The sequence below is a fragment of the Oncorhynchus masou genome, chromosome 6 (assembly GCF_036934945.1).
Source record: "Oncorhynchus masou masou isolate Uvic2021 chromosome 6, UVic_Omas_1.1, whole genome shotgun sequence".
In the NCBI taxonomy this organism is placed as follows: Eukaryota; Metazoa; Chordata; class Actinopteri; order Salmoniformes; family Salmonidae; genus Oncorhynchus; species Oncorhynchus masou.
In genome coordinates, this window is record NC_088217.1 from 46006969 (window position 1) to 46022078 (window position 15110).

A 15110-nucleotide genomic window follows, 5' to 3' on the forward strand; every position below is an offset into this window, starting at 1 on the left:
TTGTTCCCACATTTTTCCCAGACATGCCACTGCAAATCTTATGCCATTAGTAACCTTAACATGTATTTTCTTACATATATATATTTAAAAGTATGTTTAAAAAATATATGTTTTAGTCTTGATGGGAACATAAAAAAAGAAGGCAGGTTGCCTAGTGATTAGAGCATTGGACTAGTAACCAAAAGCTTGCAAGATCGAATCCCCGAGCTGACAAGGTAAACATCTGTAGTTCTGCCCCTGAACAAGGCAGCTAAACCCACTGTTCCTAGGCTGTCGTTGAAAATAAGAATTTCTTCTTAACTGACATTCCTAGTTAAATAAAGGTAAAATTAAGTGCCCTGCTTATAATACCATTTACAGACTTGTTTTCCTATTCCTCAGCCCCAATATCTATATACCTCAGCCCACTTACCCACACACCTAAACCCAAATAATTACCTACACACCCCAGCCCTGTTACCCCCATGCCCTAACATCCACATTCCAATACCCTAATGTTGATACAATCAAGTAGCCTACCGATACACCCGGTGAAAACTTTAGTGATGACATTTCCATATGTTATAAAATACATGTTACCAAGACAAATATGATTATTCATGTTCTGAATCGTTCAGTGGGGTCTTTCTCTGACAGACCATTAACATTATATCCAAAAAGTCAGATTTCGTAACCTAATACATCTGATAATAGCCAAAGCACCAAACTTTGTTGACAGCGCTTAGCAGCTTTATCACAGAAACTTTTGAGGATTTTACATTTTGTGGTTGTCGCCTTCCAAGTTGTGTCAGGGGTTCGCAAATAGCAAAATTAGCATGGCACGAGCTGAATTAAATGTAAAAGACTTTGAAAATGAAAAGCTTGAGGTAAGCTCAGTGCTCCGTTGACATTTCACTGAGTACACTTGTTTTGGTGAGAAGTCTTTGAAAAAGAACAGGAACTTAGCATTAATATGAACAACGTATACTAAAATATGAAAATACCACAAGTCATGTCTCAACATCAATATCTATCTTACCTCTATATTGTTTTATGTCCTCTGGATTTGAGAAGAAAAATTACAAGTTCAATAGTAAGTCTGTCAGGAAGCCTTAATTCTCGCTCAGCCTCCAGCCTAGCTGACACGATGCTATTTTCCTGATTTATGACCACATTTTTTCCTCTGGCCTCCATTGATTTAGTCGCCCTGATTTTGAATATGCTACACGGGTAACAATTCCAACAAATTTGGAACGTATTATGATAGAGACATGAGATTTAACCCATTGGTCAAAATATTTTTTTATTTTATTGGATAACCTACCAAATGCCCTATTTGTTACTCATAGACACCAGTTCCTTTGCCAATATACCTCATCCCTGTTACTTGCCTATCTCATCCATGTTATCCACTTTCCTTATGGCTGTATTCCCCAAGTCACCAACAGTAGCCTATATCCAGCTATACACTGCACACCCCACCCCTGTTATTTACATATCTTAGTCTTGCAACCTCTGACTTGTATACAGTAATACTTTCATAGATAAACTCATAATACAGTGCTATAACACATGTGCCCCTGCCCCATTCAATTTTTTAGTACCAGAGATTTGAATGGGCAATAGAGGTTCATCCAGACCCATTACCCGAATGACACTTGTGTATCCCCACACCCCATTACTCATGTAAACCAGGTAAATCCATGGGCATACTCACATTAAACAGGTCTACCCCAGTGTCCAAGTCTCAACATTCATACAAACCAGGTCTACTCTTGTGAATATTCTGCAAAACTCACTTAAACCGTGTCTATCATTGTGCAACAAACAAACCTATTGACATAACATGTTTGTTAAGTTATTACACTAATTCAGTGTATGGGTCTATACATGGCCGATTCACACTGAAATAACAAAATATGACGTTTAACAGTCAAAATCACTGATTCTGCTCTAGTCGGCTGGTCCTCGCTACATATTCGTCGCAAGACCCACTGGCTCCAGGTCATCTACAAGGCCATGCTAGGTAAAGCTCCGCCTTATCTCAGTTCACTGGTCACGATGGCAAAACCCATCCGTAGCACGCGCTCCAGCAGGTGTATCTCACTGATCATCCCTAAAGCCAACACCTCATTCGGCCGCCTTTCGTTCCAGTACTCTGCTGCCTGTGACTGGAACGAATTGCAAAAATCACTGAAGTTGGAGACCTTTATCTCCCTCACCAACTTCAAACATCAGCTATCTGAGCAGCTAACCGATTTCTGCAGCTGTACATAATCTATTGGTAAATAGCCCACCCATTTTCACCTACCTCATCCCCACAGTTTTTATTTATTTACTTTTCTGCTCTTTTGCACACCAATATCTCTACCTGTACATGATCATCTGATCATTTATCACTCCAGTGTTAATCTGCAATATTGTAATTATTCGCCTACCTCCTCATGCCTTTTGCACACAGTGTATATAGACTCCACCTTTTTTCTACTGTGTTATTGACTTGTTAATTGTTTACTCCATGTGTAACTCTGTGTTGTCTGTTCACACTGCTATGCTTTATCTTGGCCAGGTCGCAGTTGTAAATGAGAACTTGTTCTCAACTAGCCTACCTGGTTAAATAAAGGTGAAATAAATAAAAATTTAAACATATGTAAAGACTAATGAATAATGGTAAAATCCTCTAAGCTGATATTGATCAAGTATATTCATAACCCAACTCAACTTTAATCTACTGAAAAAAGAAATCATCTGCTGATGAAATATATATAATAAGTTAGAGCCAATGCATTTTCCCATTGGTCAAAAATGTGACCTCTAGGATATAGTCCTACCACAAGCATCATGGATTCAATGTATTGAAAATTAAAGGCACATACAGTACCAGTCAAATGTTTGGACACACCTACTTTCTTTATGTGTACTATTTTCTACATTGTATAATAATAATAAAGACATCAAAACTATGAAATAACGCATATGGAATCATGTAGTAACCATATATATACAAAATACTTATTTTCCACCATAATTTGCAAATAAATTCATAAAAAATCCTACAATGTGATTTTCTGGATTTTATTTCTCCATTTTGTCTGTCATAGTTGAAGTGTACCTATGATGAAAATTACAGGCCTCTCTCATATTTTTAAGGGGAAGAACTTGCACAATTGGTGGCTGACAATACTTTTTTGCCCCAATGTATTTTATATTTGAGATTCTTCAAAATAGCCACCCTGTGCCTTGATGACATATTTTCACACTCTTGGCATTCTCTCAACCAGCTTCATGAGGTAGTCGCCTAGAATGCCTGGTAGCCTGGTTCCTCTCTAGGTTTCTTCCTAGGTTTTGGCCTTTCTAGGGAGGTTTTCCTAGCCACCGTGCTTCTACACCTGCATTGCTTGCTGTTTGGGGTTTTAGGCTGGGTTTCTGTACAGCACTTTGAGATATCAGCTGATGTACGAAGAGTTATATAAATAAATTTGATTTGAATGCATTTCAATTAACAGGTGTGCCTTGTTAAAAGTTATTTTGTGGAATTTCTTTCCTTAATGCATTTGAACCAATCAGTTGTGTTGTGACAAGGTAGGAGTTGTATACAGAAGATATCCCTATTTGGTAAACTACCAAGTTCATATTAAGGTCAAGAACAGCTCAAATAAATAAAGAGAAACGAAAGTGCATCATTACTTTAAGACATGAAGGTTAGTCAATCCGGAAAAGTTTCTTCAAGTGCAGTAGCAAAAACCATCACACGCTATGATGAAACTGGCTCTCATGTGGACCGCCACAGGAAAGGAAGACCCAGAGTTACCTCTGCTGCAGAGGGTAAGTTCATTAGAGTTACCAGCCTCAGAAATTGCAGCCCAAAGAAATGCTTCACAGAGTTAAAGTAACAGACACATCTCAACATCAACTGTTCAGAGACTGTGTGAATCAGGCCTTCATGGTCAAATTTCTGCAAAGAAACCACTACTAAAGGACACCAATAAGAAGAAGAGACTTGCTTGGGTCAAGAAACACGAGTAATGGACATTAGACCGGTGGAAATCTGTCCTTTGGTCTGATGAGTCCAAATTTGAAATTTTTGGTTCTAACCGCTGTGTCTTTGTGAGACGCAGAGTAGGTGAACGGATGATCTCCTCATGTGTGGTTCCCATCGGGAATCATGGAGAAGGAGGTGTGATGGTGTGGGGGTCCTTTGCTGGTGACACGGTCTGTGATTTATTTAGAATTCAAGGCACACTTAACCAGCATAGCTACCACAGCATTTTGCAGCGATATGCCATTCCATGTGGTTTTCAATAGGACTTTGACCCTAAACACACCTCCGGGCCGTGTAAGGGCTATATGACCAAGGAGAGTGATGGAGTGCTGCATTAGATGACCTGGCCCCCACAATCCCCCAACCTCAACCCATTTGAGATGGTTGGGGATGAATTGGAGTGAAGGAAAAGCAGCCAACTAGTGCTCAGCATATGTGGGAACTCCTTCAAGACTATTGGAAAATAATTCCTCATGAAGCTGGTTGAGAGAATTTCAAAACTGTCATCAAGGCAAAGGGTGGTTAATTTGAAGAATGTCAAATATAAAATATATTTGGATTTGTTTAAAACTTTTTTGGTTATTACATGATTCCATATGTGTTATTTCATAGTTTTGATGTCTTCACTATTATTCTACAATGTAGAAAATTGTAAAAAAAATAATAAAGAAAAACCCTTGAATGAGTAGGTGTGTCCAAACTTTTGACTGGTACTGTATGTTAACTAGACCTTTTAAACATTATATTTACAAATAAAATATTTTAACATTTCAACAATGTATTACGTTTTTTTAATCTGTTCAATATATACCTCTGGTGCCAAATTTGTCTGTAAAAGTACACCTTGGAGGATATGCTTGTGGCCTTGTGACCATTTTGAGAAATCATATGCAACTTCTCTGAAACATACTAGACACCTTAATAATGCATAATAAATTACTTATAAGTACAACTTAACTTCTCTAGAGCCTGCAAAGTACAACAACAGAAATATTTCACTATTATGACCGATGGGTTTAAATGGGTAAACCCAAATCTCAAGTCACACGTTGGCCTAATTTGTCAGATGCTTTACGTATAGTCTGTCCACAAGAGATTAAGGCTACACAGTCATGACCAGGGTGACCACATGTCCCAGATTTTATCAACATATATTTTTTTTATGGTTGATTTGCGCTGTATTTCAGTCAGACATTCCAACCTGTCTCGTTGCGCTTATGGAAAGAAATTATAAGGATGTGGTAGCCTAAATTGACTGGTGATAAACACTTCTCCAATCATTGTGGAGATCTGATATTCTGTGCAATGCAAGACAAGATGTAGGCCAATGTCATAGGCCTATCATCAACCAATCATATTTCTGAAATCCTTTTGGGCTAAATTCCAGCTAAACTTGGAGAGGACAGTTAGGCCCCACTAACAAAATGCATGCTTCTGACTAAGAGTTACAAAAGAAAGTAAATAGTGACTGAGGCTCTCCATGCTCATTACTTGCTTATTCAACATGTTTTCTGCTACTTCGCTCAATCCCATTTTAAGTCTCCCTTCCTAGCAGTGGTGTTATAAAGTAGGCTACTTAAGTAACAAATATGTTAAAGTAACCTGCTACACTGAACAAAAATATAAACGTAACATGTAAAGTATTGGTCCCATGTTTAATGAGTTAAAATAAAATAAAACAGAAATGTTCCATACGCACAAAAAGCTTATTTCTCAAAAATGTTGTGCACACAAGTTTATATCCATGTTAGTGAGCATTTCTCCTTTGCCAAGATAATCCATCCACCTGTCAGGCGTGGCATATCAAGAAGGGGATTAAACAGCATGATCATTACACAGGTGCACCTTATGCTGGGGACAATAAAAGGCCACTTTAAAATGTGTAGTTTTTTCACACAACACAATGCCACAGTTTTGAGGGAGTGTGTAATTGGCCTAATGACTGCAGGAATGCCCACCAGAGCTGTTGCCAGGGAATTGAATGTTAATTTCTCTACCATAAGCTACCAATGTCATTTTAGAGAATTTGGCAGTACGTCCAACCGGCATCACAACCGCAGACAACGTGTTAACACGCCAGCCCTGGACCTCCACATCTGGCTTCTTTACCTGTGGGATCCTCTGAGAGGGGAGTATGGGTGGTACTGAGGAGTATTTCTGTCTGTAAAAAAACAAAACTTTTATGGGGAAAAACTCATTCTGATTGGTTGGGCCTGGCTGCCAAATGGGTGTGCCTATGCCCTCCCAGCCCACCCATGGCTGCATCCCTGCCCAGTCATGTGAAATCTGTAGATTAGGACCTAATAAATGAATTTCAATTGGCTGACTTCCTTATATGAACTGTAACTCAGTCAAATCTTTGAAATTTTAAAGTTTACATTTTTGTTCAGTATATTTAATTCATTTTGGGGGGTATCTGTACTTTACTTTACTACTTATATTTTTGATTACTTTTACTTTTACATTCCTAAAGCGAATATTTACATTTTACTCCAAAATGGTCAGGCAGGACAGTAAATTGGTCCAATTCACACACCTAACAATATTCTGTATACATTTGGCCCTTCTTTGGACACTGTGTTAACAAACCTCCAAACAAGCTTCAATGCCATACAACACTCCTTCTGTGGCCTACAACTGCTTTTAAATGCTAGTAAAACTAAATGCATGCTCTTAAACCGATTGCTGCCCGCACCCGTCCGCCCGACTAGCATCACTACTCTGGACAGTTCTGACTTAGAATATGTGGACAACTACAAATACCTAGGTGTCTGGTTAGACTGTAAACTCACATTAAGCATCTCCAATCCAAAATTAAATCTAAAATTGGCTTCCTATTTTGCAACAATGCCTCCTTCACTCATGCTGCCAAACATACCCTCGTAAAACTGACTATCCTACCAATCATTGACTTTGGCAATGTCATTTACAAAATAGCCTCCAACACTCTACTCAGCAAATTGGATGTAGTCTATAACAGTGCCATCCGTTTTGTCACCAAAGCCCCATATACTACCCATCACTGCGACCTGTATGCTCTTGTTGGCTGGCCCTCGCTTCATATCCGTTGCCAAACCCACTGGCTCCAGGTCATCTATAAGTCTTTGCTAGGAAAAGCCCTGCCTTATCTCAGCTCACTGTTCACCATAGCAACACCCACCTGTAGCACACGCTCCAGCAGGTATATTTCACTGGTCATCCCATAGCCAAAACCTTTCCTTCCAGTTCTCTGCTGCCAATGACTGGAACGGATTGCAATAGTCACTGAAGCTGGAGACTTATATCTCCCTCTCTAACTTTAAGCATCAGCTGTCCCTGTACACAGCCCATCTTTAAATAGCACACCCAGCATCCCCATATTGTTATTTTTTTGTTGTTGCTCTTTTGCACCCCAGTATCTCTACTTGCACATCTATCACTCCAGTGTTAACACTAAATTGTAATTATTTCGCCTCTATGGCCTATGTATTGTGTTATTGACTGTATGTTTGTTTATCCCATGTGTAACTCTGTTGTTGTTTTTGTCGCACTGCTTTGCTTTATCTTGGCCAGGTCAAAGTTGTAAATGAGAACTTGTTCTCAACTGGCCTACCTGGTTAAATTAAGGTGAAATAAAATAAATAAAAACGAATGCATCCTAAAACATTATTCATGTAGACTACACTGTCCCGCAAATATCCCGCCTAAATCGCCCTGTTGTCCGGCATTTGGGTATTTTAAATGTGGTCACCCTAGACATCAATTACTTGATAACACAACTTGATAGCACATATGGTTAACTGCGGTAATGATTACCTGGTTTAATTTTAAATACTGAAAACATCAATGTCATGGTAAGTTCAGCCAAATAGGCTTTTGCTTATTTTTTATCATCATATGATATACAGTACTTTAGGGCAGGCCTACCTATAGGCCGTCGTGTCAAAATATAGCCTGCAATACACTACGGTAGTCCGGGAATTTGGGGTAGTGATTTGAAAGTGGAGACTGGATACTGGATACTGGGTTTTGTTTGGCTTCAAATTCAAACTGCTGGCCAATGAGCGAGCGCGTTTAGCAGAGCGTTCTGAATCGCAGGCCTGTGTACACAAATCTGGTTGCACAACTTTCGAGTAACCAATGCCTACTACGGATGGGCCGGAACTGAGTTCAACGCAAAATACAAATGTGCTTTTTCTGGCTACATTGTTCCACACGTATAGGAGGATCCCTTAATTTAATGGTTACTGTATATTCTAAATAGTAACATTATGGCTCAATCGCAATGTTTGGACGATTCACCTGGAAGGTGGCCGTCAACAAGACAGGAAAATTATTTGAATGTACAGGAGTTGTACAACGAAAAGCACCGATTAGCGTTAGAGGAGCTTATTTCAGGTGGAGTTGATTCCTTTCTGGATTTTCTAAGAAAAGAACAAATTCCGAACTTTCTTTCAGATGACGAGATCAAACAGATTGGCCGTGCTGCGGCGGTCCCACGCTGTGCGTCCCTCCAGGGTGAAGACGTGATCATTGAGCAGTCGGTAAGTAGCTCCATGGACTGCTCCTCGGTGACTTACTTCCCAGAGGTCTCGGACGTGGAGCCACCGCTGTTGGAAATCGGCTGGCCCGCCTTTACATCGGGCTCTTACCGAGGAGTCACTCGTGCTGTCGCACACTTCCAACCCAGCTATGGGGAATGCATCTATAGTTGTAAGGAAGCTGCGAGAAGAATGATAAAAAGTGCCAAGGAGGTAATAAATGAACAAAATATTAAAATGGTCACCAATAGGCATACCGCGTGTTGAGTTTTATGTGTGTTGTTTAGTGATACATATTAATGTTATAGGCATGTATGGAAGGACCCATTTTGTATTTGCCTGAATTTGGCACACCTCCAATGTAAAATTCAAACCAGCTATGCAGGGCCGGCTCTAGCCTTTGATGGGCCCTCCTAAGCGAGATTTGGTTTAGTTAGCTGGCTAGTCTTATTTACCAATCTAAAAATTGTTAGCTGACATGGCTAATTGAGTGACTGTCAATACAATCGAGAAATTGCTGAGAAACAATCAAATTTCAAACTTTCACATTGTGTGTTCAACTATTGTGACTCACAACAGTAAGTTGAGACCTTGACTGGATTTCTCAGTTTTAAAGCAAGTTTTTTGCAGTTCTACACATTTTACAATGGGGCGGAGAGAACATTTTAAAATATTCTACTCATTTTGGGGTGGAGAAACATTTATTTATGTTTTAAAGCTGTTGGCAATTCTACACATTTTGCATTGACTTATGCCATGTTAATGATATCTTAGTAAGAGTGACTAACAAAATCAATGCCATGCACCCTGGAGGTCAGGGCACCTTGGCACGTAACCGGTGGTATTCGGCCATGTTTACTACAAGGTTAGATAGTAGGCTAGACTAATTTACCAATCTAAAAATTGTTAGCTGACGCCTATGTTTGTTTTGGGCTAAATCGAGTCCGGTCCAAAAAAACATCTGTGGTCATTGAAATCAAGGCCAGAACGGACGGACCAAATTTGTATGTCTTTTCAACGTCCCTGGACGTTGGAGTCGGACGGTGCTCCCTGGAGGATTGACAAGGTCTGGTATGTAAATATTTGTGAGGTCTGGGTGAACCTTTATACGGTTTGATGTTCAGCTTCTCAAAAGCATTGTTTTTTTTCTCCTTTATAATTCACAGATTCTTATAGAAAACGATATTACCCATTTTGAAGAGCAGTAGATACTTGCTCATAAAGGTCAGACAAAAGAAAGAACCCCATTAATGTTAGTCACATGTTCAACCTCAATACATTTCTGGACATGTTGGAACTGTCAGTTTGATGCAGTTTCCTTACCATCCTGATGAGTTGACATTTCAGAAAAGAGAATGAAGAAAAGGCTCCAAACTACCAAGTCTGTGGTTCAGAGGAGCACCTACAGTAATAGTACATCAATGAATGTGTCCGAACATGCTTTTCACAATGTTTGTGTGCTCTTTTTTTAATGCTGAGCCTTGGGTGTTGATCTGCCTATGCGTGCAGGTGCGCTGTAGGTAGGTTAACAGCTAAAGTGGAGAAATCAGGTTGAGTTGCAGTAAATAGAATGTCTCTTTGCTTCAGGCCTTATAGTTGCGCAGCATCAGTTTGGGGCATTTTCTAAATTGTTATTCTCAAAGGGCCCTTGATCTGTACGCTACTGAGTTATTATCCTTGAGAGGGCACTAGAAAATACAATTTTATCAAGAAATGCTAACATCGTTGCAACAATTTTCTAACCTGCTTCTGGAGGACATGAGGTCAGACATCAGCAGGAGTTCTATGAGTCTCACAATGAGTCTGATTGTCCCTGTCAGAGAAACTCATTTGTTTGCTGACCAAGCATTTACATATGATTGCAATGGCAACAGACCACAGTTGACTGCAAGCGAGGATCATTTAAGTACACATGACAGAGAAAGTGTGGCCAATAAAGGAGTTGGCTCAGTGTTTTTTTTCCCTTTATGTTTGATTAAGACCTGGTTTTTGGGCACCAGCAGGTATAAGAGCCCATTGAGTGACCCTGCCTCACAAATAGTAAGTCAGAAGAGCAGCCTCTTTAAAATTGTAAACCGGACCTGAATGGTGCTTTGACTAAACAATGATTGATGTACCATTACAGGTGATTGCCATAGTGACAGACTCTCTGACAGACCTGGACATATTCAAGGATCTTCAAGAGGCGTGCACGCGGCACAGAGTTCCAGTCTACATCCTGCTGGAACACTCCTGTGTTCCCGCATTCCTCAAAATGTGCAACAACATCAATGTGCGCCTGGACGAGCTTCTGGTATGTGGGTGGGATGACTCCACCTTTGTGTCATATCTCCGATAAGCCATGATTACAGTTTCAATGCATACCTAGTTAAGTAAAGGTTCAATAAAATGAAACTGATGGTCATATAATGCATTGTTTTCATGATCAATGGAAACATTGCTTGTTTATGACTTACTTAGTAGCATGATCATGCTGTCTGCATGTTTTATAAGTGACCAGTGACTGGCTTGTACTTCATACTGTTTTTGTTTCATTCCTCGTTAAAGCAAATGCGAGTGAGGACCATAACTGGTGGTACGTACTTCATGAGATCAGGGGCCAAGATTACTGGAAAGGTACATGAACGGTTCATGTTGATTGATGGGAACCGAGTGGCTACAGGCTCCTACAGGTAAAGACTTCCTGCTTTGCTAACAAGGCATTATACAGTATAGCATTGAAAAACGTCCCAAGCAATAAAACATTACTAAATACTTTCCCCTTGTATGAATCAAGCTACTGTAAGTGATGTAGCCATCCTTATTTGACTGAAATGGGGTATACAACTGTAAAGCATTTTGGTTAATTCTTAGGTTCAATTGGACTGATGGTAAACTAAACAGCAGCAACCTGATTGAGTTGTCTGGCCAGATCACTGAGAACTTTGATGAGGAGTTCCGCATCCTGTATGCCCAGTCCATGCCTGTTATTACCAGGGGCCCAGCCAGTGCCCGAATCAGTGGCATCTACGACCACCTGCTCATCAAACTCCCCGTCACGTCATCCCCTCAGCCGGCCAGAGAAAGGCCCCCAGTCGAGTCCGTCTGTCTGGAAGTATTGGGCAAAATTGTCTGTCTGACCAGCACACCCAGCCGGGCCCAGGCTGTGGCAGTGCTGCCCCCCAGAGAGGACTCTGGGGCGAGGGGCCGTAAGAGCAACCCGGTCTCGGACTCCTCCACCATAGGGGAAGACTGGATGGAGCAGCAGCACATGCAGGAGATCCTGTCTGGAAGTGCTGCCCAGTGCCTGCCTACAGGTGACCCTGCCACTGTTACAGCAGCAGTGGATGTGCTGGTCACACCCCTCGTCACTCCTTGTCATGTCTCCACCCAGACCAGCTTTGCCACGGTGGACAGTGGAGTGCAGACAGATCTGACTCAGTACACTAACCGCCTCTCCCCCAACAAGGCTACAGTTATCCACCTTGCCACCACCAATAACCAGACTGACAACATCCAGAATGAAGCTGCCTCCTCAGATTCCATCTCTACCTCCCCCAGGCAGCACCTCGCCCCCCATGGGGTGGACCGTCGCCCTGCAATCCGTCACTGTACCTCGCCCCCCGATGGGAACCTGAGGGAGTGCTTCCACAAGCTGACCAAAGAGCGTCAATATCACTACTCCAACATCCGCTCCAAGCTGGAGCACATGGGGACCATGCTGTCCCACCGCCGTGAGCTGGTAGACCTCACCAACATGGCCCTGGGGCCCGGGCTGCATAGAGCATGCAAGTCCCAGAATGAGTGGGAACAGAGGCAGGGGCATAACCCTGGCCTGCTGATGGACAGTGTGGGCATGGACACTTGGCCAAGGGCCAGATGTTTACAATAAAATAACTTATTGAGCTGCAGGGCCTTGGAGATGATGGGTGTTGTGGAAAGGGTTCTGTGTTTCGTAGGAATACACTACCTGAAACAAATGGGTTTAAAGGGCAATATGAAATATTTGAGGATTATTCTTCCTTAGTCTTAAGATTTTGAAAGTACACTACATGGCCAGAAGGATGTGGACACCCCTTCAAATTGGTGGATTCGGCTATTTCAGCCACACCCGTTGCTGACAGGTTAATGACATCTAGCACACAGACAAGCAACCTCCATAGACAAACATTGGCAGTAGAATGGCCCATCCTGAAGAGATCAGTGACTTTCGCCACCTTTCCAACAAGTCATTTCATTACATTTCTGCCCTGCTATAGCTGCTCCAGTCAACTGTAAGTGCTGTTATTGTGAAGTGGAAACGTCTATAAACAACAGCGGCTCAGCCGTAAAAGTGGTTGGCCACACAAGCTCACAGAACGGGACCGTAGAGTGCTGAAGCCCGTAGAATGTAAAAATCTGTTGCAACACTCACTACCGAGTTCCAAACTGCCTCTGGAAGCAACGGCAGCACAATAACTGTTCATTGGGAGCTTCATGAAATGGGTTTCCATGGCCGAGCAGTCACACACAAGATCACCATGCACAATTCCAAGCATCGTCTGGAGTGGTGTAAAGCTCACAAATCTGGGTTTGGAGTAAACTACCTGCATGAGTGCATAGTGCCAACTGTAAAGTTTGGTGGATGAGGAATAATGGTCTGGGGCTGTTTTTCATGGTTTGGGCTAGGCCCCTTAGTTCAAGTGAAGGGAAATCTTACGCTACAGCATACAATGACATTCTAGATGATTCTGTGCTTCCAACTTTGTGGCAACAGTTTGCGGAAGGCCCTTTCCTGTTTCAGCATGACAATGCTCCCATGCACAAGGGGTGGTCCATACAGAAATGGTTTGATAAGATCCGTATGGACGAACTTGACTGGCCTGCACAGAGTCCTGACCTCAACCCCATTGAACACCTTTGTGATGAATTGGAATGCCGACTGCCAGGCCTAGCTGCCCAACGTCAGTGCCCAACCTCACTAATGCTCTTGTGGCTGGATGGAAGCAAGTCCCCGCAGTAATGTTCCAACATCTAATGAAAAGCCTTCCCAGAAGAGTGGAGGCTGTTATAGCAGTAAAGGGGGACCAACACCATATTGATGCCCATGATTTTGGAATGAGAGAGTCTACGACCATGTGTCCACATACTTTTGGCTATGTAGTGTATGTGTTATTGTGATGCAGCCTTCTTCTTCTTGTTATTGTCAACCTGTCCCCTTTCTTTCAACCCTGTTTGAACATGACTACTAGAAATTGATGTGAAATGGCAAGAGATCGGCCACAGATAGACTGTCATTTGCCTTGACCATTTTTGCCACGAAATGGAAAGTTGGACATTGTGCAATAAGACACAATCTGTATAGTTTTTATGAAAATATTTTATTGAACCAAGATTGTCCAATGATTTATTTGAGAAACACTAAGTACAATTCATAAATTGATATTTTATGACAATTTTAAGTGAGCCATTTTGTCTGCTGTAATTAAACTTAATTATGCTGGATTCTAACATGCAGTCTAACTTAACCTGAGTACTGAGAAAGTATAGGTTTGATGATATCGATTGATGTACTTCATTGCTGACACAAATGGAAATAAAGGAGTATTTGATTTATAGTATCTGTTTTCAGTCATCACTTTTCTTAATACTTTTACACTGTCCCATCCTCATAATGAGTACTTCAAACCAGTGACCATGTGTCCTTAAACTGGGTCTGGCGTGGGCCACTTTGCATGTGGTAGACATTCATCCAGCAAATATTTTCAGAGTATATGTCAAGGGAAGCTAAGCAACAGCACAAATGAAGTAATGACACAATAACAATACAGGTATTACACTAGTGTATGTCCAATATTACATCATATGTAAGACCTTGTACTATACTGTACCATAGTTCAGAGTGCCATTTGGGTTTGGCAGGAACATGTTGTTTTTTCTCATCTGAGCACAAAGGTCCTGAGATGATCGAGCCAAGATCTTGGCTCCTTTAAAAAAATGCCGCCCTCAAATGTGTTACTCAGAGTTTTTGTGTGAGTAATATTTAGCCACAGTCAGGATGGACACCGTGACGGCTACTATGGGTTAAACTGTGTCCCAAGAAGTGAAGTTATAAACCAGTTTATTGTTTAGGATTTCCCATTCATTTGTAGATACTTTGGATATAGTTTAGGCAATTTTACAAAAGGAATACATTGGATGGTGTAGAGTTACCTACAAGTATGATAACACCCCTTCGTTATATTGCGAATTGTGGCTAACATTATCACTGTAGGCCTATTGCCTCATAACTAGAATCTCCATAAAATATGACTGTATTATTGCGGTAATAACAATGAAAAAGACATTAACAGCAAAAAATCAGTCTGTATTTTTTTTGTTTAGAAGCCAGCAGGCTCAATTTACTTTCCCAAAATAAGGCAGCCATTTTACCAACTCACTTTCAGGCTTGTATATTCATCCCCCACAGGCAGCATATCAGAACCCACTCTATTAATTTATGCAAATGGTCCCAACCTAAGGGATTTGAACAGTGAGTAAATGCACTGGGTGTATTGTGAGAGAAATAAATGAGATTCTAATTGGGTGCTGTAAGACAACCAATGTGTTTG

General features: G+C 41.2%; 1 protein-coding gene across 2 annotated transcripts; it reads left to right on the top strand.

Moving 5' to 3' along the window:
- The first annotated feature begins 8128 nt into the window (after window positions 1–8128).
- Window positions 8129–14120, top strand: LOC135542136 (protein FAM83D-like). Of its 2 annotated transcripts, none has more exons than XM_064968833.1 (4): window positions 8129–8754; window positions 10667–10834; window positions 11089–11213; window positions 11395–14120. In XM_064968833.1, the coding sequence occupies exons 1-4, from the start codon at window positions 8272–8274 to the stop codon at window positions 12410–12412; spliced, it is 1794 nt and encodes a 597-aa protein (XP_064824905.1). In that variant the 5' UTR covers window positions 8129–8271; the 3' UTR covers window positions 12413–14120. The 2 variants fall into 2 exon arrangements, with proteins under 2 accessions (XP_064824905.1, XP_064824906.1); XM_064968834.1 differs by having other exon boundaries at window positions 8129–8544.
- The last annotated feature ends 990 nt before the right edge of the window (window positions 14121–15110 follow it).